The sequence below is a fragment of the Pantherophis guttatus genome, chromosome 9, assembly GCF_059756535.1.
Source record: "Pantherophis guttatus breed Tessera chromosome 9, ASM5975653v1, whole genome shotgun sequence".
NCBI lineage: Eukaryota > Metazoa > Chordata > Lepidosauria > Squamata > Colubridae > Pantherophis > Pantherophis guttatus.
In genome coordinates, this window is record NC_142071.1 from 21,549,609 (window position 1) to 21,570,563 (window position 20,955).

The following is a 20,955-nucleotide window of genomic DNA, read 5'->3' on the forward strand; positions in this document are numbered from 1 at the left end:
TTCAACTGTAAAAACTTAAGCAGCCGAGCCTATAAAGTAGTCCTGCCATTTCTGGTGGAATTAAACACCACAGGGGCCATTATGTTTTGGGGGATTTCAGGATTTTACCTTGATTTCAGGACTTAAATCTGAACTGGGTCCTGATTGAATGCAATTAGATTGCTTTAACCATAGTCAAGGCTGTGGTTTTCCCAGTTGCAATGGATGGCTGTGAAAGTTGGACCATAAGGAAGGCTGAGCGCCAAAAAATTGAAGCCTTTGAACTCTGTGCTGGAGAAGACTCCTGTGAGTCCCTTGGACTGCAAGGCGATCCAACCGGTCAGTCCTAGAGGAGATCAACCCTGACTGCTCTTGAGAAGGCCAAATCCTCAAGATGAAACTGAAATACTTTGGCCACCTAATGAGAAGGAAGGACTCACTGGAGAAGAGCCTAATGCCGGGAAAGATGGAGGGCAAAAGAAGAAGGGGACGACAGAGAATAAGGTGGCTGGCTGGAGTCACTGAAGCAGTTGGCGTGAGCTTAAATGGACTCCAGAGGATGGTAGAGGACAGGAAGACCTGGAGGAACATTGTCCATGGGGTCGCAATGGGTCAGACACAACTTTGCAACTAACAACAACAAATCAGGGATAAGGCTGTGGTTCCCATGGAGGACATGAAATCTCAGCCACACTAGATCCATTTCTAGGGCTTGCAGGTTGACGTCCCTCAACACTATCTTACCTCCTGCCCATCTTAAGAGTCACAAGCTCAGGCGGGAACATAAAAGACACTCGCATTCAGTTACCAAAGAACTGGCACAATTGGTCAATGCCAAAATGTCATGTAGATTCCTTTCTTACGTGGTATTCTGGCAACTGACGGACTCAACGTCCACAAGGACAAGGCAAGGCAACATCCTCGTCACTAGCTAACTAGGTTCCTTAAATGTATACATAATTTTTTCAATCGTGTTCAATTGTTGGAAACTGCCTAGACAAGTCCCTGCAGAGTTTTTTGGCAAAGTTTTTCATAAGTGGTTTGCCATTGCCCTCTTCCAGGGGCTATGGGAATGAGACTGGCCCAAGGTCACCTAGCTTGATTCTTGCCCAAGGCGGCACCACTCAAGAGTCTGTTAGGGTATTCTAACAAATAAAAGTATAATGAGTTCATCCGGTTGTGTTTCCTGTCTGGTCTACTTGGGAAGGCTGACATCAATCTAGCAAGTCTCAAAAGTCAAATTTCCCGCCATCTCTTTTTACAGCCTAATAAGTTAGGGAGATTAATAACAACATTTTGTGAGCCTTGGAGTATACTCATGCCAGCCATAAGGCCATGGAAGAATCATCTTTGAACAATGCTGATTCCCCTCAGCTAGGAAAGCATATGAGTACCACCCCCTAGAATCGGACATGACTAGTCAAGGAAAACAGTTACCTTTTTCCTGTTAGACAGAATCCTTTCTGAGTTTCTTCCCAGTCTATTATGCAGTTGCAGGCTCCCATCCCCCACATCTGATACTTCCCTAGGCAACATACAGGAGAGGCCAAAAATGTGGAAACCTTTTGGGAAAAGTGTATTTTCTAAAACTAGCTAATAACACCACTTTTTTTTTTTTTTGGAGTACACCACAAAATTATATATCAATGGAAAGATAATTTAATCAAGACTGTAATGCAGTAACTTTTATGAAGGATTTGCTATGAAATAGCAGTTACAGTATAAAGAAGAAAAGTGAAACACATAGAAAAAAACGAGATATACAGAAATGATCACCATGTCAGTTAATAGTTAGGTAACCTTTAGCTTGAATTACAGCCTTACAATGTCTTCCCATGGAGTGAATCAAGTCTTTTAGTTCTGCAGCTGTTATAACAGCTGCAGAACTATATAAATTTTAATAATATTAAAATTATTAAATTATTATAACATGAAACCAAGATTGAAGGATTGCTTCTTTTAACTGGGTTTTATTGCTGGGTCGCTTCCGACTAACAAGTTTCTTTAGTCGGCTCCATAGATTTTCAACTGGGTTAAGATCTGGGCTATTCCCAGGCCATTCCAGGAGTGGAATATGATTACCTTGAAACTCCCCCCTCCCCCCCCAAAAAAAGGTGGTGTTATTAGTCATCAAACCTCAAAAATACACTTTTCCCAAAAGGTTTCCACAATTTTGGCCACTACTGTATCTTCCTCCATTTCCCAAAGTCATTCCCACATACCATCACATCTCTAGGGCTTCCTCTACCCCCCGCCCCCACTTTGGATCGTATTCTAGGTGAAGATGGACTTTATCAATAATAGTCTAAAGCCACCTTCCAGCAATACAGCCTCTAGGTCCCTGGGCAGAAACTGGTCCAAGTAAAGACCTGTATTAAATACTGTAGTGGCATCCTTCCTCTTACTGTCATCCTCTCTCTCTCTGCGAAAATGCCTCCCTCCAAGTCTCCAACCAATCTTGTCTCTCCCACCCGCTGCCAAATCCACAGCTACCACTGAGTCAATCCTGCCCTCCCTGTTTACTTTGAAAGCAGCTTCGGGGTTATCAGGGATATCTTAAAACGAATATCTGGGCACAGAAAATCAATGGCAATAAAGAACTGTACATCTTAATGTCACAGACCAACTGTTGTGGTCCGCTAGCAGCCTGCGGAGCTGGCAGCGGAGTCGGACAGTGAGCTGGGGAGGACAATAGGCCAGTCTTGGAGTCAGGGGAAGGCCCGGATGAGGGCTCTGCGTCAGAGGCAGAGATGGGGCCAGGGCCATCTGGGAGCGATGCACGGACTCCGGAGCCTCCAGAAGCGGATAGCAGAGAGGCAGAGGAACAGGAGGAGCCTGTTCTTAGTGCACGCATGCGAAGAGCTGCCAGAAGGCAAGAGCAGCTAAAACAAAAAGGACGATTCAGGAGTAAGGCCAGGAGATGATTGGCTCCTCCCAGAAGGCTTAAAAGAGCAGCAACGGCTCTTGGGATCTTTGTAGGAAAGCAACGTTGCTACATTTGTTTCTTGTTGACCTTGTGGGGTTTTGCCAAGAAAAGCCTTTGGCAGGGTGCCAAAGAAGACAAAGATTTGTGATAAGGCCGAAGGACTGTATATGAAGGATTTGTTTTGGACTTAATTTGGACTAAGATGAGAATAAAGTAATTCTCAGCTGTTCTAATAAAATATGATTGTGTCTGGTAATAACTACTTGGGCCTAGATCACAACACCAACTGAGTTTTGCCACACTTAACACTTTCGAGATTTTATCCAACACTCTGCTTGTGTCAACCCTGAAGCTGACCTGACTGAAGCCATCTTGGAGCTTCAGTGCTGCCACACTGGAGCTGAGGGATAGGGAGGGGGGAATTGAGATAGTTGGGACTTTGTAGCCAAAACAAAATACTTTCTCTTGAGAACCAAGGACATTCTCACACCTGGTCCCTGGGAGGAGGAGTGATTTTATCGGACGGAGCCGTGATTGGACCATGTGACTGATTGTTTTGAGAAAGTGAAAAACTGTTGCTTTTTTAATTCATTTTTATTTTTTTAATATAAACATTGCTTTTAATTAGGCAAAACTGTTGCTTTTAATTAGGTGAAAACCGCAGGAACCCTCAGAGTCGATTTTCACCAGATATGTGCCAATATGATATTTCCAATAAAGCTACCCTTTGAGGAATACACTTGCCTCGGAGTTTTGCTTGCTATGGATCTATTAATTGGAAGCCTGACAGCTTGTACAGAAGACTGTAATTAGGCTTTGTTAGTTTACAGTTTGATAATCCTAAACTCAGTCCTGCTTTTAGAATTAATATGCACATCTATTTGCTTAAAATGGACTAAAGTAGCCTAACAATAATTTGGGTAATAACAAAAACATATTACAGCTCGTTAAGAGATTATAAGTGACAGGAGAAATGTTTTAAAATGTCTTGCCAAGCTCCAACTGACAGTGATTACTTTGGTGTTGTGTAGATTTTGACGCACAGATGGACTTTAGAGCTGGCAGTTAAGCAAGATTAATTCAAAGACAACGGGGTTTCTAAACTCAGACTGTCTGCCTTGAGTTTCATGCTGCCTATCACAACTGCACCTCTATGAATCAGAAATCTTTGTTCTTATACTTATTCCTTACAAATCTCCAAAAATGAAGAATAGAGCATGGCTAATTTAAAAAAAAAATTTTTTTTGTGTAGGTCATTGATGATCATGTTTCCGGCAGGTGTGAAACAATTCTGTTTTAAGGAAAAATAGGTCAATACAGGTAGGCATTGACTTGCAACATTCATTGAGTGACAGTTCAAAATTAGAACACACCGGAAAAAATGACTTACAACCGGTATTCACACTTTACAAGCGTTGCAGCATCCCCACGGTCATAGGATCAAAATTTGGGCACTTAGCAATTGGTATGTATTGATGACGGATGCAATGTCTTGGGATCATCTAATTGCCAGTCAACTTCCAAAAGCAAAAGCCAGATTTGCTTAATAACTATGTTATTCACTATAAGTAATTCACTTAACAACCACGGCAAACAGGTTGTAAAATTGGGTGTGACCCGCTTAATAATTGCCTTGGTTAACAATGGAAATTCTGGTCTCAATTGTGGTCATACGTTGAGGACTACCTTTAAGTGGTAGGGGACTGAGAAAAACCCGATTTTCCTGTCTGGGTAATAAGGATACAGCACAACGTCATCGTCTTGCAATATGGAGACAAACTATTTCTATTCCTTAATTTTAGAACTAATGTAGAAAAGGAAAAGGTTTCTCACCATGAAAAATCACTAATTAGGCATTATGATCTTGTATTTCTTGTCAAAGAGAAGGATTATCCTTTTGTACTGAAACGAGTACCGTTGCCACAAATTACAAACACATGCTGAAGTCCCCTGCATTGCTTGGACAATTGAAGGCTTGTTGGTTGTTGAGAGTGTGGTTGCGCAACAGCTTCCCCAGCACCTGGATGAAACGACGTATCTGGATCCGTTCCAGTCGGGCTTCAGGCCCGGGTACAGCACGGAAACGGCATTGGTCGCGTTGGTTGATGATCTCTGGAGGGCTCGGGACAGGGGGTGCTCCTCTGTCCTGGTCCTGTTAGATCTCTCAGCGGCTTTTGATACCATCGACCATGGTATCATGCTGCACCGGTTGGAAGAGTTAGGGGTGGGAGGCACCGTGTTGCGGTGGTTCTCCTCCTTTCTCTCTGACCGGTCGCAGTCCGTGTTGACAGGGGGACAGAGGTCGACCCCGAGGCCCCTCATATGTGGGGTGCCGCAAGGGTCGCTCCTCTCACCTCTCCTGTTCAACATTTATGTGAAGCCGCTGGGCGAGATCATCCGTGGTTTCGGGGTGGAGTACCATCAGTACGCTGATGACACCCAGCTGTACATCTCCACCCCGGATCACCCCAACGATGCCCTTGAAGTGATGTCCCGGTGCCTGGAGGCCGTACGGATCTGGATGGGGAGGAACAGGTTCAGGCTCAACCCATCCAAGACCGAGTGGCTGTGGTTTCCGACGTCCCGATATAGCCATCACTGACTATTGGGGGCGAATCATTGGCCCCCACGGAGAGGGCTCGCAACTTGGGCGTCCTCCTGGATTCACGGCTGTCTTTAGAAGAGCACTTGACGGCCGTGACCGGGAGGATTTTTTATCAGGTCCGCCTGATTCGCCAGTTGCGTCCCTTTCTGGATCGGGACTCGTTACGCACGGTCACTCATGCCCTCGTCACCTCCCGCCTGGACTATTGTAATGCTCTCTACATGGGGCTCCCCTTGAGGAGCACCCGGAGGCTCCAACTGGCGCAGAGTGCAGCCGCGCGGGTGGTAATGGGAGCGACATGGCGCTCCCATGTAACACCTCTCCTGCGCGAGCTGCACTGGCTCCCGGTGGTCTTCCGGGTGCGCTTCAAGGTTTTGGTTACCACCTTTAAAGCGCTCCATGGCTTAGGGCCTGGTTATTTACGGGACCGCCTACTACCACCAATAGCCTCCCACCGGCCAGTACACTCTCATAGAGAGGGACTCCTCCGGGTGCCGTCAGCCAAACAGTGTCGACTGGCGGCCCCTAGGGGAAGATCCTTCTCTGTGGGGGCACCTACCATCTGGAATGAGCTCCCCCCGGAGATACGGAGGATCCCGGATCTGCGTTCCTTCTGCCGTGCTGCGAAGACCTTTTTATTCCATCAAGCGGGCTTGGCCTGATCTCTTCCCTTTTTAAAATATGTAAATTTTAATCTGTTTTTAAATTATTGGGGTATTTTAATTTGTCTGGGCCAAAAAGTTTAATTTGATTTTATCGGGTTTTTAAATTTTGTGTATTTATGTATTTTATTGTTGGCTGTTCACCGCCCTGAGTCCTTCGGGAGTAGGGCGGTATACAAATCAAATAAAACCTAAACCTAAAGGCGAAGTCACGGTTTATCCTTATTTTATGATTTTTAGCTTCTTCGGAAAGAAAATAGTTGAACCTCCAGTTCAGACATAATCTTATACAATCCATGGGTAGATGATGCACCTTTTGCTTAATGGCTTCAATTGGCAGGAAGAGCCAAATAAAAATGATTAAAGTACTACAGCCTTTCCTTATTGTTGCGTCCAAGCCAAGGTGAACTACAGGAAATACCCTTGTCATTAAAGAGTCAACCAAAGCAACCTTTATTGCTTTTCGTAGCTATCATAGTGCAGGTGTTCATTCAACCGAACACTTAAAAGTACCTGTGGAATGTAAGCAGGCCCTGAGCCAAAAGAAAGGCACGAGGAATTTGAAACCCGTCTTAGTGCCTCCCGGGGCATTATATAATTAAGCAAAAAGTGATTTGTATTAATTGCATAAGCCTTAAAACTAGGGTGATGCCCCGAGACAAAAACGTCCACGGGATGAAATAAAGTCTAAGTAAGGAATTTGGTATACAGAAGAAGGCAAGAAACAACACGGAATAACAGTATCATTAAGACATCTTAATGTCACACCTTAAGGGACAACTCACAAGACTAGTTTGGCTGAACTCTTATTTCTTCCTCAAGGTTTAATTCACCACCACCTAAATAGCACATACTCAGAGGAATGTTTTGGTAAAGTCTGACGTGAGAACATGGAATAGCCATAGGTTACTAGATAATAGCAATAGCATTTAGGCTTATAGTATACTGCCCCGTAGCTCTTTACAGCACTCTCTGGGCAGTTTACAATGTCAGTATCTTGCCCTCAACAATTTGGGTCCTCATTTTACCAACCTTGGAAGGATGGAAGGCTGAGTCAATCTTGAGCGCCGTCAGGATCGAACTCCAGGCTGTGGGCAGAGTTTGCCTGCAATAATGCACTTTAAGCACTGTGCCACCAGACAGTCACCCAACTTTAAATAAAATGGATATTCCAAGCAAACGATACTCTTGTTATATTTAAGGAATGCCAGAGGATTACTCTGCTTCTCCTTCCCCTGAGGTGAATAACCATTATTCTAAACTAGGCTGCTGAATAACAAATTGCACATGATGCTGTAATTCTATAATGGGGACCAAGGATAGCATAGCACAGCATAGCAATTTGAGTAACTTTTTAGTTCCTCTTACTCCTTTAACTATGTTTGTTTGTAGTTCCAGATTCCTTATTCACACAAATGCCAAAGTATAATGGAACTCAATTATTGTTATATATTTGCTTGCTTATTAAGTCTGTATAGCTGCCCAATTCATGATTGTCTATGCCAGGGGTCTCCAACCTTGGCAACTTTAAAACTTGTGGACTTCAACTCCCAGAGTTCCTCAGCCAGCAAAGCTGGCTGAGGAACTCTGGGAGTTGAAGTCCACAAGTCTTAAAGTTGCCAAGGCTGGAGACCCCTGGTCTATGCCATATATGAAGGCTTTTACCTTAAAGCCATGATGGCGAACCTATGGCATGCATGCCAGAAGTGGCACACAGAGCCATCTCTCCGGGCATGCAAGCTGTAGCCTGTTGCTCTTCCGGGTTCCAGTGCGCCGGCCAGCAGGTCTTCACATACAGGAGTGCTGGAAACTGGAAGAGCAGCCACCTGGTGCACATGCACTCCGGGCAGTTGCTCTTCCGGTTTCCGGCACGTGCATGCACACCGGCCACCTGGTCTTCCGGTTTCTGGCATGCATGAGCACATGAAGACCAGCTGGCAGGCGCTGGAAACCGGAAGATCATATTCCCAGGGTGCGCATGCGCACTGGGTGGCTGCTCTTCTAGTTTCTGGCACACGCATGCGCACTGGCCAGTTGGTCTTCGTGCACTCATGCGCACCGGGCGGCTGCTCTTCCCGTCTCTGGCATGCGCGTGCGCTCCCATTTCTGCACTCGGTGCCAAAAAGGTTCGCCAACCTTGCCTTAAAGCATAAGCTGGAAGATGCAATAATAATACACATTCTAACACATGGTGCATCACCTGCTTAGAGTATTATTTATGTTAAGATACTTTTTTCCCAGTAATGGCAAAAATTAAAGGATGAGAGGGGACAGAATAGGAGAGTTTATTTAAAGACACCAAAACCTTTTAGTGAACTAGTTTTTTTGATACCAAAATTTTCTGGGAAAATTTAAAGACTGGTTCTTTTCTAAACAAACACTACAAAAATAGCAAAATACCTCTGACTGATGTCAAAATACAAAATTACAAGCGGGGTAGATTCATTATAGAATGCAGTGCACAAAATTGTGGTGTTAGACAGAAGCTTACATGTAATAATGTAAGTATTTCAGATATGATCTATGAACTGAAGGAAATCTTAGACATTTAGGCTTATAGCTAATTATGTGTATGCAAAGTTTCACTCAAGCAAGAATTTATTGTTTGTCCCCTCCGCCACTTATTTCTTCTCCTGGAGAAGATGTGGGAAAACTGGCCAGGCCAGAAGAAATTTTCCATCAGACAAAGTGATGTGATCAGACAACACCATTCTAAATGCCGTAAGATGTTTATTGACTCATCATTAATAAATATCAAGATGTAGATTGAAGTCCTGGAGATGGAATATTCTAATGCTCATACAGAAGTAGTTACAATTAAATTAAATTTTTCAAGAGTCCTCCACTCCTCTATTCACAATAGAATCCCTTTTGCCACTAGGCTTGAAATTTTGGGCTTGGACAATCTTGGAATTGCGCCGCCTGCAGTCTGCGCCTGCATAGTAGACAAAATTGTCTGCTACAACGTCTTACCTGTCAACGACTTCTTCAGCTTCAACCTCAATAATACATGGGCAAACAATTGATACAAACTCAAGGTAAACCACTCCAAACTCTATTGCAGAAAATACGACTTCAGCAACCGAGTGGTCAACGCCTGGAATGCTCTACCTGAGTCCGTTGTTACATCCTCAAATCCTCACAGCTTCAACCTCAAACTGTCTACCGTGGACCTTACCCCATTCCTAAGAGGTCCGTAAAGAGGACGTGCATAAGCACACCAGAGTGCCTATCGTCCCTGTCCTACTGTCCCCATTTATTTGTATCTGTTTCCTTCGTACATGTCCATATTCATATTCATACCTGCTTTCTTGTACACATTTGACAAACACACAAACAAACAAACAAACAGTTTCTTTCAGAAGTGGTGCTGTGCTGGTTCTTATAAACAAAGTGTTTATAACAAACATTGTTTGTTTTGTCTTACCATCATGTCCAGAGTTGAGAAGATGCTCTCCAAGATCACAGCCAAAGACCCTCTCCTTTAAGATCCCACGCTGTTTCAGTTTCTGCTTTGTTGGTCGAGACTTCATGAATGTTCGCAAGAAAGTAATAAGCTTGCCGTGTTTTTTGGACACTGTCAGATTGAAATAGAAAACTCATTTTAGGGGAAGATAATTGCAAAGATGTTTTATTAATATGGGCCTAGTCAATAAGAATCAACCCTGTTGCTCTATTGGCAATTTAAAACAACCTTCTCTTTTTCTTTATCTTTTTCCCACTATCATTAAAAATAACTGATTCAGGTGAAGCAGAATCTGTAACAAGAGATTTATTTAAAATAAGGCACCCAGAGTAGCTTCTCAAATTCCATATACTTGTAAGACCATAGGCAACGGACAGGAAAGGAAAGACAGCATAAAAACAGGTGATGCAGCTCCATATTTTGTCCCATAGTTTTCCTATCTACTTTCGGAAATCCAGAACGAAACACTGGGTTAACCATTTATGAGGGGAAATTACACGCTCCATTCCTTTATAGCTATATATAGCTATAGCATAGTTTACAGCTATAGCACAGTTCAGTGGCCAGCCTAAGGACTGATATTGATCCCTAGCTTGCATCCAAATCCATTTTCCCCAACAGGATTAAAAACCTTTCAGCCTCTTCTGAGAAACCACAAACATTTAACTTTGGAGATGAATTAAAGGGCTGCTAAGCTTCTACAATGCTACTTACTTTATTTGTTCATTTATGGTGCTTCCATAATGCAAGAGTCAACAACAACAAAAAAAAAAGAATCTTGGCCGTTTACAGTACTTACATGACTGATGGGTAGCAACTGATGGCTACGTTTGCACAATCCGTTTACCCATTAAACAAACTATTATGTCTGCAATTTGTTGGGTTTGCATAATGCACTGAATACACAAGAGTTCCTACAACGTAACTCCCAACTAAAATGGGTTGACTAGTTTGTGCAAACACAGCCATATGTTTGATTTGCTTTTTGCTTGGTCGTTAGCACTGATACGTTCTTAAGCATCTTTGGTATTTTCAAAATATACAATCAGATCATTCAAACTTTAAGTTCAGGCACCCGACGAGAGTACAGGACTGGTTAGAGCCAGGTGACAATCTGGCCCTCCCATTTTTGTACTATCATTGTTGATTGGATAGCAATAGCACTTAGACTTATATACCGCTTTACAGTGCTCCATAGCCCTCTTACAGAGTCAGCACATTGCCCCCAACAATGTGGGTCCTCATTTTACCCACCTCTGAAGGATGGAAGGCTGAGTCAGCCTTGAGCCTGGTGAGATTCGAACTGCCAAACTGCAGGCAGCCGGCAGGCAGCAGAAGTAATCTGCAGTACTGCACTCTAACCACTGCACCACCGTGGCTCATGGATGGCTGTCCTTTAATGATAGGAGTATATGCAAAAAAAAAAAAACAACACACACAGACACACATTTCCTACATCCTCTCTTTCAGTTTATATGATAGGGAAATTGAGAAAGTTGTACATTACATCTAATTATTTTTCAATTAGTGCTCAGCTATTATAATATTTTATTACTGGGTGATTCACTTGTTTTGATTTTTTTTTTTATTTCTGTATTCATCTTGATATGATTTTAATGCTATATGGCTCCCTTTTAAGGAAGTATGACACACAAGCTTCAACAGGAAATCAGAAAATAATCTCACAACTTTGATATTGGGGAAAAAAGACATTATTTGGGACAGTTGTTGTTTTATTTCCACTAGAACAATAAAATAGTATAGCCGCAAAGGTAGTAATATATGGAAAATTGCTCCTGGAATCAAGAATCTGTAGGAAGAAACTGAAGAGCATTTGCTATTTCTTCAGGAATATTAATTGCATGGTACTGAATAGGATCTTTAAAAGCATAAACCTGGAGTGTTCACACACCAAGTACAGTGGTACCTTGGTACTCAACTGCTTTAAAATTCATCAAATTTGATATTCAATGCATTTTGACCTGAAAAATTTGTCCCAGTACTCATTGTTTGGTACTCAACACACAAGCTAGAGCTTGTCAATATCAGCTGTCTTGTGACTCACAACATTATTCTTTATGGGGGAAAAATTGTTTAGTACTCATCGTTTTCGGTATTCATTGCGCCTCCTGGAATCAATTAACGATGAGTACCAAAAGTATCACTGTAACCTCATAACCCACAAGTATGCAAGTAATATATGGGCTACAAAATGAGAAAATAATACATTTTAAAAGCAACTGGCCTATGAAAGAGACTGATTGCCTTTGTTTGGCAGCAAATCTCTAGGGATATTTTATTGAAATAAAAGCTAAAATATGAAGCAAATTGTCTAAGGATTTCCTACGTCTCCAACTTTTTAGTATCATGAAGTTATCAAGGCTCAATTGTGCAGTGGTATGAGTAGTTAGTTTATTTGAGCTTGCCTCCTTCAAGGCAAAAAGGAGTAAATCACTGACTCTTTTGAAACAGGTTGTTGTGGCAATCAAACTATCGCAGAGATTGTGTGAGGTGAGGAAAGCATCCTGAATTAATTTCAAAGTAATTATACAAGTGTGTTATTTTACACAACTGAACCCATAGGCAATTCTGAGGAAAAGACGCTTGTATTAGGTAACAGGGTGGTTAATCAGATTTTCAGTTTGTTAAAGAGGGGAGGAAATCATAATCATGCAAACGTTTGTCAAAAGCACCCCTGATAGGCACACAATGTAAGTGTAAATTTAAGGGAAGTGATTGATGACAAGGGACGAGGTATTTCCTTCCTTCCCTTCCCTATTCAGGATAAAGTTCAAGTCATTAGCATTTCCCCTAGTTCCTTGGTTTTTTTTTTTTTTTCAGCTACCATTTTTAACATCTCAGCATAAGCTAGAACCACAGTAGATATTATTATTATGGCAACATGGCATAGAGGAATTTGGGGCAAACATGACAGCCTTTGTGAAAAATGCCAGTGTTCTTACAGAAATGCTTTGGAGAATAAAAACATGCCATTACACAAGAGAAAAGGAATGTGGGTGAAATTCAGCCCTCTCCTTGCTTAATTTGGAATAAGCTTCTCTCTGCACTTTTTGCTTGATTTTGGAACATCACAAAAATTCAAATTGGATCACGCCCTCTGGTTCTAATGAATACGCTTTGTTGAATTCCTCTCGGTCAGTATGGTGGTTTGCTGAGAGCTCACTTTCCTGATCTTGACTTGTAGACCAGGGTGTCTGCAGGGTGTAGTTTAAAAAAAAAACGTTTAAATGGTGGTCCTGACAATGCAATTGAAGCTCATCCATTCTTTAATTGTGTCCTTGCAGAGATCCCTGGAAGGGACCGAGCTGACATGGTACTTTGATTCTTGGCACCGGATGAGAGAATATGGACGGAGCTTTTCTGCCTCTCTTTGAACTCGCTGTTTAATCTCACTAACTTAATTGCATGGAAAATGAAAATATTATTAATAGAACTGTTCCAAGAGAATAATCTGACAACCTGCAAGAAAACTTTAAATTACCAGTAACTACAGTTTAATAATAATGCTTTTCTAAAACAAAACTCTGGGAGGTTTCTTATTATAGCAATAGCACTTAGACTTATATACCGCTTCACAGTGCTTTTACGGCCCTCTCTAAGAGGTTTACAGAGTCAGCATCTTTGCCCCCCAACAATGTGGGTCCTCATTTTACCGACCTCGGAAGGATGGAAGGCCGAGTCAACCTTGAGCCTGGTAAGGTTTGATCTGCCAAATTGCAGACAGCTGGCCTTTCTTATTATATATTCTCTTAAACTAGGGGACTGTATTCATTTTCAATGAGTATAACCAATAATTTTGCTTCACTGTTTGCCACACTGAACCTTTATCAATGGAACGGTCTAAAATATACTTGGGATTTTATAACAATGGAGCACAATAGGCCTCAAGGACAAAAGAACCTCTCTAATTAGAATGATGACTGTATTCTTTGAGAATTGGCTGACTACAAGTATTACCTTTAGTCTAGATGTTTTATGACTATGACAAAGGCAGAACAAACAGAAAACATTCGTCCATTCGGGGCATTTTGAAAAAGCAGCTTTGCTATCTTTTTCTTATAATTAAACTTCAACGTATTTACTCTACAGAAGCTAAAAAAATTGTGAGTCTGATAGTACCTTGCCTGACTAACACATTTTATTGAAAGGCACATCCTTGTGTGAACTGCATTTTATGCCTTGCAATAAAATTAGTCAGAAACAGGTGCTACCAGACTTCTGATTTTCGGAACTTACAGGATATCGCTTGGCAAACAAGAGTAGGTGTGGGCTAATGGAATTTACGATTTTTCTACCCTGAGGAGTTCAAAATCCTATGCAGGGACCTTGTCATCAATAACAAACTGCACAGGTATTGTAGCTTTATAAGAGAACATTTCCAATTTCAAAAGTTTTATTTACAAGTCATTGAAATATGCCCTGCCCAAATTAATTCAGGGTAAAAAAATAAAAACAGAATACCCTTGCATCATCATAATCATCCTCATAGGCAATGCCTATTATTAAATCTAGATATTTAGACCAGTCTAGATCAGACATTTCGATCTGATGAATTTATAATGCCTTCTACAACGTAAAGATTGATATGAGTTACTTGGTACAGTGTTTCCCTGAAAATATGACTTACTCCAAAAGTAAATCCTAGCTTGATTTTTACATGTGCACCCAATATAAGCCCTACCCCCCAAAATAATCCCTAATTAAGACCTCACCCACTCCAGGGTGTACTATTAAAAATTAAGCTAGGATGGGGATGGGGGGCGGGTGGAGCTGCCCTACTACTTACCTTCAGACAGTTGCAACTAGGCTTTGCACACTCCAACACCTGCCTTGCTGGCCCATTTCTTCTGCAGCCAGCAAGGCTTCCCTGAATGCCTCTGCAGCCGATAACAGAGCGCCAGATCGACCCTTCAGGAAAGCCTTGCTGGCCAAAGAAGTTCCTGAAGGCCTCTGACAGCAAAAAGGAGGCCAATGGTGACACACGCAAGTGAGATGAGTCAGTGGACTTCACTCCCCCCCCTCAAAAAAAAAGACCTGGTGCCTTTTTTGGTGGCAAAAAAAATATAAGACAGGGTCTTATTTTGGGGGAACACAGTATTAGTAAATAAATTATATCTATATGAGATGGCTGCAGGTCTTGGATAAAACCCCGAAGGTAAGCAAGACAGGTACACTGAAGCAAAGCATCCATTCTGGCTTAAGAAGCAAGGGGCCTGTGGATGTAGCTGAATCTCTGCAGAACAAAAGGATCTTTTTCAAGGGCGTCACAATCTTTAAATATTCAGACTATGCATTCTTACACCCAAGATCTGCCAGTTGAAGAGCTGCAAGACTATGCCAGCAGCAGAACATAAGGCACAGCTCTGTCGCTCAAAATAAGCCAGCTTTAATTTGCAGATTTCAATTGCTAGAGCATCTGTTATGACAGCGCATTCCCACCAACACAGTAGCCAAATTAAGACAGAGAAGGGACAGATTTCCATCAAATTCCATGCTAGTTAGATTTTGAATAATCTTTCTCTGACCTCTGAGAAATCCAACAGGATAAGATAGAGGATTGAAGAAAGGGAAATGAAGTTCCCATCTTAAAAAAAAGAGCGAAATTATTGGTGGCTGTACCCACAGAATTAACTGGCTGCTGGAATACAGAATTGCTCTGTCTGGCTGTACAATGTCTGTCAAAAAAATCACATTCACACATTTTACTCCTTAACGCCAAAAACGCAGAAGCTGCTTTTGAAGACAGTTGTGTCAGCTCGTAAGATCTAATATTGCAAGAGTTTGTAAATTAAAGGGATGCACACCATAGCAAATTGTGGCTTTTAGAAGGGCATGTAAACAGTGTTCATCTCCTAACATTCCAGATGGAGGTGGGTGTGCTAATACAGAATTATCTATGTGCACAGAGAATGACCCACATTTTCAATTCATTATCAGCATGTCGATTGAGTTCCTCATGAAGGATGCTGCTGTCCCCTCTTGCTGTGAGGAAACTTGTTGTGTTATGGGCAATCGCTAAATCATATGTGACTGCATCACTTTTAAGTAGATAACGGTAGTTTGATGAGAAAACTGAAGCAGGGACAGAAAAAAATAATTCAAAGTATCATTTATCTATTATTTATCTAACAGGTGTTCCTTATTTAAGCTATACTACAGAAATTTAAACCAGTACATTTTAAATGGGGCTAACATGTAATAAAGAAATCTGAATTTCATGAGTGATACACATTATTCCACTTAGATGTATGCATGTGTGAAACTATTTTTTTTTAAAAAACTACAAAAATGTGCTGCTTTTAGTTGGAATGACATTGAGGAATCAACGCAAGAAACTAACCTTGCAAACGCAAATTCAGTCTGGCTTTTGAGTTAAGAGCTAAAAAGCTGATTTTGGGAATATGCGAGATAGACTTACTACTTAGCCAGCGGTGAATAATTTCATTGTAAAATGCCTGCCTGTCCACACATCTGTATCATCTTATATCATGCAGTGCAAATTGATGTCCTACAAGTTAATTTAAATGATACATAGGAAATCATGTCACTCTTAATGTACTAATAGGATAGCAATTGCATAACTGTCAAGACTGAAGCTGAACATGTTTGTCTATCAACATGGAAAACATAGAAACTAGATGTATTTCAACATGTTTATAAAACTTGTTTCTGTGTACAATACTGATGTTTGTTTAAAGGAAGGCATTAATGCTGTTACAGTCATGATTTTGAAATGTGAGTATATAATTATTTGGCAATAGGCAGGTTTTCTTCTCTTGCTTTATGTAGATAGTGTATGCATATATCAGAGACAATATACAAACTAGCATATCAGGGAACAGCATTAAACAATTCAAATGTTTGGTGAGAAGAAATTTATTGACAGTTGACAGGTTTTTTTTTTAACTTGAACTCTCCCTTTAAAAAGTGTTTGGATAATTGAAAAAAGGCCAGAATTAAGGAAAGGTTTATTTATTTATTTATTATTTTATTTTATTATTTTATTTTATTGGGGGGGAGGGAGGAGATTTACATTAAAGCCAAAGATATTTCAGTTGACATTATGGGAAAACAAAACTACTTAAATCTCTAGGAGCAACTGGCTGCTCTGGATTATGTACAAAATTAATTTTTCAATATTCTTTTGCTCAAATAAGCGCTATTTAAGACTTCTGATGTGGATTTATTGGTTCTAATCTTCTATATTTCTATAAAAACTTCAATGAGAAAATGTGACATTCCACATTCTAGGTTGTACTCTCTACCGTATGATTGAGCAGGATGGCACTTAGATAGCACCATGGCACTATTAAATTTTAAACGAATAAAACAGACGTAATCCAATGTATATTAACTTACATTACCATTTTAAAGTCTAATAAAACACACAGTGTGGATTACTGCAGTGTCTGAATATAGATACTATCTCAGAATATGAGTTATCATTTCTTGGGTAAATGAAAAATCAGCCAAGACATTCTCAATTTTCTCGTCCATAAAACTAAAAACAAAGGAAACGGGAGTGGGGAGAGAGAAGAGGACAAAAAAATAAGCAAGATTAATTAAGCCCTCTTGCTCTGTTATTCCACAGCCTGATGAACTAATATTCCATATGGAACTAATTCTGGTATCTTTAATATCTTCTAGTAAAGTTGTGTTACTCAATAGCTGCTGAAGCAGTTTCTCCAGTATTGCCTGGAAAACAACACTTTTAAGTAGCTCTGAACCTTGTTTCAATAATGAAATGATGTTCATTACAAATACACATTGACCCTACAAGGGTCAATGAATTTAAAGGTTGATAGTCTAAGCAGTAATAAAAAGGCATATACTGTTAAAACAGCCTCTACTCTCCTACATACCTGAACACAGAATGGCTTTCCAAGAAGTATGGGGAAGATTGCTGTCTAAACCAATCTGTGTAAAGAGTTATTTTATTAAACATAATCAGTTAACTCAATAAAGATTAAAGGTACTCCTCGCACATATGTGCTAGTCGTCCCCAACTCTAGGGGGTGGTGCTCATCTCCGTTTCAAAGCCGAAGAGCCAGTGCTGTCCAAAGACGTGGTCATGTGGACAGCATAACTCAATGCCAAAGGCGCACGGAACGCTGTTACCTTCCCACCAAAGGTGGTCCCTATTTTTCTACTTGCATTTTTTACGTGCTTTCAAACTGCTAGGTTGGCAGAAGCTGGGACAAGTAACGGGATCTCACTCCGTTATGCGGCACTAGGGATTCAAACTGCTGAACTGCCAACCTTTCAATCGACAAGCTCAGCGTCTTAGCCACCTAGCTAACGTCCCTAGTTAATTCAATAAGTTAAACTAAAATCAAGTACGTAATTGTTTTAAAGATAAATATAAATTGTTTTTACGATGAAATCTTTTGACCTGTTTTAATACAATCAGCTATGGTCATCTTTTCAACCTGTGTAGCTTGAATATAATGTTCAAGTTGAGCATATCTCATGTTTCCTCGGAAAAAATAATGATACCATATATTTTCACACCTATTTTATCTTCACAATCACTCGGTCAGGTGGACTGGATGGAGAGATAGTGACTCACTCAAATAAAGACAACAACATTCAATGAAGTCCGTGGTCAAGTTGGGTTTTGACTCTAGAAGTTGATCTTACTTCAGCACCACACTGACATGTTTTGGATTCAACCATTTCACCTGTCCAACCTTATTTGGGCATGGAAGCTAAGCAAGGTCAGACTTGTTGGTACTTGAGTGGAGATAGTCTGGGAATTTCAAGGCTGTAGGTAACATCAAAATTATCCTGGAAGACAGTGATGGCAAACTATTTCTATACTGTTGCCAAAGGGGGGGGGGGACCCTCCATGGCTGTGTCCATGCAATCAGCAAGAACATTTTATGCTTCCTAAAAGGAGTTGAAAACCACATTCAACAAATCTCTGAAAGGTTTGGTTCTCTATGTAGAAGTAGGAACATTAAGGAAAACCCTGCTAGATCTGATCAAGAATCCACTTTATTTCCCCCCCCCCCCCCCAAATTAAACATACTTCAGGTAGATTGGATTAAGGTTCATGATTTTTCATGAACTGCCCAAGCAAAATCTTTGAGAATGACACCGGACTTCGTATTTCTTTCTTATAAATTTAGTGTGATGCCATGGTTAGGTCAGGGCTTGGATGGAGAACCTGCAGTCAGATGAAATGAATCTAGATTATTCCAGCATTAGAATTCTCCTTGTGTACTAAACAAAAATGTATTTGAGATGCAGAATTTGTTTCCATGACAACTTCAATGTTATAAAGTTGTCAATTCTTAAACAGAATTTCATCAAATATAGCACAGAAAACCCTATTCGCTGTTTTCTTATATAATACCTTTACACAATTTTCTCATTTCCCCCCAAAACAGAAATCAAATGAATACATAGGAGGCTTTATGTATCTCACTCAAGTAGAACCACTTTGAAGCTTCAGGGAAAAAAAATGTGGAGAAAAAGAACTCAACTTTTTTAGAAAGTATTTTTCAAGCAGAATACCACTGATTTGAAATAGGTTTTTTTTTTTTTTTTATCATGTTAAGGTATAGCCTATATGACGTATATCCAGTAATTACTAGAAATATCTAGCTGTGACCTCTACTTAAATAATGTGATTTTTAAGAGCCTTGCATTAGAATATATATAAGTTTTTTTAAAAAAACATGACACTGTATGAAAACTATCTACAAACTCCGTTTTTTATCCAGCAACCCTCCCAGGAAATGCTGAGATGCTAATAGACTCATTGTAGAAACAGAAACAATGGGTCCTTTTTAAATAAGCAAGAACTGCTTAAACCTTTACATTTAAATTTTAAAAAGCAATTTATCAGAACAATGACAATCGGAGGAAGCTATGGCTTCCCCACCTGCATCACTTTAACATGTTTTCGATCTGATATGCAAAAGAAATCAACTCCAGAGATGTTTTAGCCTGTGCTACAGCTGTTTGGAACCAGAGCTACCAAGACTTATTCAGAAACTTTTAAATCTTCTATAGCCCAAAGTGGAAAGAAAGGAAAAGTGGGGACCAGAAGTGGTGGGAGTCCTTTCCTGATCTGAATTTTTGCCCTAAGACTTTTCATACCCACAAATAAAAAAAATATTTAAGTGGTAATCAATAACCCCCCAACATCTCTATAGAGGTTTGCTATGAGCTCATGTCTACTTTAATAAAGCTTTTGGGTTTTTCCCCGCTATTGGAGTTAATATGTACCTACAATTCCAGGAGACCCAAGGATTGATATTTATGAAAAGGCAAATAATCACAACAATGTCTAGTCTATAATTAATGCAAGCTAGGGGAAATTGTCCTCCTTAAAAAGCTTTTATTGGCTTGACGAGAAGTCTCCCAGCCAGGCAAATGATTGTAGGGCACAGATCCAACAATCCTACTCGCTATAACACAATCAAACTAGTTTTTCTAGATACAACAGTTATAATCTCACACAACATTCAGTATTCCTGAGTAACAGGTTCTTGTGTTTCTTTCCCCATGTAGGAAAGAACGAAAACGACGGATGCCAATAAAACAAACCACTCCATTTTCCCATCATCTTCCAAAGCATTGTTTGTTCAGTTCATGTTGACGGCACTTACCAAAACCTCAAACAAACAAGACAGCCTCCCCAAAGTACCGAGTAAAACTCACACCAGAGGATTCTTTTTAATCAACGCCTGTGTCCCCACACTGCATTACATCACTTTAGATGCATAGAACAAATCAACAAGTCAGCAAAAGCAGAATGTCTGTGTGTATTTACCTACACACATACACAACCTGACAAATCAGCATCACAGTCTTACCTTTTCTGTCCCCTATCGTTACACAAATAGTAGCAGTAATAATAAAGCTCCAAGTAGATCAGTCCTGAAGAACTCGGCAGGCAGCTTACTGCCTAAAGAAACGGGTGGAGTTTCGCTGATCAGTTTTGGCTTGGCATTCTCAGGATTTGCAGCCCGCAGTGGGAGAGATCAACTTCATGGCACAAAGTCCTCATTACATATGCACACAATCCGTCTCCCCTCCCACCCGCCAAGCCGAGCTCTCCCCTCCAGTTAAGAGTGGCTTCCTGCACAGCTTTGTATCTGGAGGTGGGGGGGCTTAAGCACCTCCTTGGGGCACCCACTGTTCTGCCTTGCCCACACCACAGATGCCCCTCCCAAGGATCTCACCCGTATGAAGCAAGCTGTGCTTGTCCAGCTCCACCTCGCGCGCCGGGCCACGCCTCCGCTCAGGTGACTCTCAGCGGCTGAACAGAGGCCACAGCCCATCC

At 40.9% G+C, this 20,955-nt stretch overlaps 1 protein-coding gene across 5 annotated transcripts in view; it reads right to left on the reverse strand.

Annotated features, from left to right (window-relative positions):
- The window catches only part of ARHGAP32 (Rho GTPase activating protein 32), a 196,568-nt gene that overhangs the window by 31,754 nt on the left and 143,859 nt on the right, over positions 1-20,955 (reverse strand). For 4 of the 5 annotated variants that reach the window (XM_034421953.3, XM_087875674.1, XM_087875673.1 and 1 more), the window contains one exon: positions 9,600-9,749. In XM_034421953.3, the coding sequence (XP_034277844.1) occupies positions 9,600-9,749 (150 nt within the window). Of the gene's footprint in view, positions 1-9,599; positions 9,750-20,485; positions 20,892-20,955 lie in introns of those variants that run through there. The other variant, XM_034421955.3, reaches the window with a different exon arrangement.